This window comes from Nansenia antarctica, assembly GCF_963989245.1.
Source record: "Nansenia antarctica genome assembly, chromosome: 8".
Taxonomy (NCBI): domain Eukaryota; kingdom Metazoa; phylum Chordata; class Actinopteri; order Argentiniformes; family Microstomatidae; genus Nansenia; species Nansenia antarctica.
Genome location: NC_137678.1, coordinates 41,068,151 through 41,070,987, shown reverse-complemented (window position 1 = coordinate 41,070,987; position 2,837 = coordinate 41,068,151). Strand labels below are relative to the sequence as shown.

The 2,837-nt window shown below is 46.4% G+C and overlaps 1 protein-coding gene across 1 annotated transcript in view; it reads right to left on the bottom strand.

Moving 5' to 3' along the window:
• Positions 1–1,781: 1,781 nt before the first annotated feature.
• LOC308164200 (fibulin-1-like) overlaps positions 1,782–2,837 on the bottom strand; it is a gene marked incomplete at both ends in the record, with an annotated part of 9,477 nt that continues 8,421 nt past the window's right edge. The window contains 2 exons of the mRNA XM_080538342.1: positions 1,782–2,112; positions 2,773–2,828. Coding sequence (XP_080394468.1) covers positions 1,782–2,112; positions 2,773–2,828 — 387 coding nt within the window. The remainder of the gene's footprint in view (positions 2,113–2,772; positions 2,829–2,837) is intronic.

Sequence of the window (2,837 nt, the reverse complement as noted above, 5' to 3'; positions counted from 1 at the left end):
AGACCACCTCCAGTGTGAGAAGATCGACAGCCCTCAGAATCATGCAGAGGAGTTGGAGAAGCTGCTCTCTTGTGTGACTTCTCTCACTGAGGAGAGAGACCAGCTCCAGAAGATACTGGAGGGAGTGAGAGACGAGAGGAGTCAGCTCAAGATGGACCTGGAGGAAAATATGGAGATGGTCATACAGGTCCAGGCAGAGCTGAAATGTCAACAATATCTGAACTCAGAACAGCAGGCTGAGAGGGAACACGAAGAAACCCAATTTCAGCAACAAATACAGCATCTTGGAGAGGAACTGGAAACCATTCAATGTGAGAGAAACCAGTTGAAGAATGACTTGCAGGAAAATACAGAGACGGTTGCCGTGACTCAAGATATTTTACACTGCATTCAAGACGAGCTCAGACAACAGAAGCAATTGAACTCTGAACTTGAGAGTGAAAAGATACAGAAGCAGTCTCTTCTAGAACAGCAGGCTAAACAACAGAGTGAGGAGCTGGAGTTTGTGTGTGCTGAGAGAGACCTCCTCCTGTCTGAGAAAACGTACAGTCATGGTGAGGAGCTGGAGAAGCTGCTCTCTAGTGTGACTTCTGTCACTGAGGAGAGAGACCCGCTCCAGGAGATTCTGGAGGGAGTGAGAGAGGAGAGGAACCAACTCAAGATGGACCTGCAGGAAAATGTGGAGATATATCCCTACGGCACAAAATCCGGCAGATGACGCCTCAAGAGGACTGAAAGTGGAACATCTTCAACCCCAAAGACATTTCTGATGGATTACAAAGGACATTCCTGATAGATTACAAGTGGAGTGTAGGCTACTACAGCCCTGCATTATGGACTATGATTTTTTTTGCTACTGTATTTATGGTGTTGTTGCATAATGGCTTTGTTGTTTGGATTGTATTTGTTAATGTCTCTAGCCAATGAACAAATAGGAGCCGGAGTGTTGCAGCCATTATGTCTGTGCTGGATGTCATTTTTACTGTTGACCACTGAGTGGCGAGGGCATAGGAGTGCACAGGTATATAGGTGAGCTCACCGGTAGCCACAGGTGTTACTGATTGAACTGGTGAGCACACAGTCTTTGACCGTGTTGCCACACGCGAAACTGTTTTTAGTGTATCATGTTTTTATATTAAAGTAAACAAATGATTGCAACGTACAGAAGTCGTCGGTGTTGGTATCACGAGTCAACTAAAGTTTACAGTTCAACAGTCGCGGTGACTAAGGAGGAAACAGTCACCACACTGGTGATTAGAAAGCAAATAGTCGTTTTTGTCTGTCAAATTCATTTTAATCACAAAGGAATACAACTGACATTTACACAATTAAAAACAAAGCTGCCATGGATGTCATGAGGTAGGCTAGTATTTAGTATAGTTGACTGAGGTCAATATTGGTCAATGATGTGATTCAATGAAACAATGTAACAATATCTATGACATTAGTCTTGACTCACTGAAATGATGCACCCATACAGTATGAGTGGTCTGTTGTACTCTTTACACTGCTAAAGAGCACCACCTAGTGGCCATTCAATACCAAAACACCCATGGCCACATTACTTTCACCACATCACCATACAGTATACTGTATATATTAGATAAATAAAAAGATGGTGTCATTATAGCCAAACAGGGAGATAGAGGTACACAGGTAGTGTAGCTGAATAGCTCAGATCTGCAACATGATGGTCAACTCCAGCCAGAGTTATAGAGAGACAGTCTCTATGTGTGAGTCTAGCTCAAGCCATTTCCCAACGGTGAGGAAACACTAACATTTCACACAAATGGCAGTCTCCTGGTGAATGGCGAAGGCTGCTCGCGGGTGACGAACACAGCGATCTTGGCCATGTAGAGGTGAACCTTCCCGTAGCGAACCAGCCTCATCTCCACCGTAAGGAGGAAGTCCCTGGGTTCCGGCACGGCAGTGCGCAGCGATATCACTCCGCCGCCGTGGGCCTGTCTCTGAGCCAGGAAGTGGCCGTCCTCGTCTCCGGCCGCGATGTCCAGCTGGATGACGTCCCCGGCGACAGAGTTGGAAGGGCCCATGCGGAAGACGTCGACGGGCGTGGGGGTGTGGGTGGGGAAGGTGATGTTGTAGAAGGAGATTCTCAGAGGGAGAGACAAACACGCGGGGGGATCCAGGGCGTACGCGCAAGTGACGCGTTCGCAATGGCTGGAGGGGGGCAAACGAAGGGAGGGAGGGAGGGAGGGAGGGGGGTACAAAATATAGGGTAGTGGCACACAAATGGAGAAATGAGTATGTGGCGAGAATCGGGGGCTATGTGACGATTCTGGTCAGGCATTTTTTCACCATCAACTAGAGTCCGCCACTAGAGACTAGAGAGTCCAGAGAGTCACAGCTCCCAACCATAATATAGTAACAATATATTATAAGCCATTTAGCTGACGTTTTTATCTAAAGCGACTTATATTGCAGTGAGCGCATACATTTTTCAGTATATATGGTCCCAGCGGGAATCGAACCCCAAACCTAAGTGTTGTTAGCGCCATGAGAACATCAGTCATAGCCACGTGGCCTGGGACGTGCCACAGACAGGATCCAGCCCAATCAGACCAATATAATAATAATAATAATAATATACATGTATGCCATAATAATAAATGCTTTTATCCAAAGCGACTTACATTGCAGTGAGTGCATACCTTTTTTAGTATAGATCAGTATACTGTATATCTAGGACAAGACCAGGAGAGAGGAAAGAAAGAAAGAAAGAAAGAAAGTAAGACAGTCATCCTGACTCCTCACCCATCTGTGCGACGGAAGTCGTCTGGACACTGGAAGGACAGACAGCGGTACGCCCCCTGCAGGTT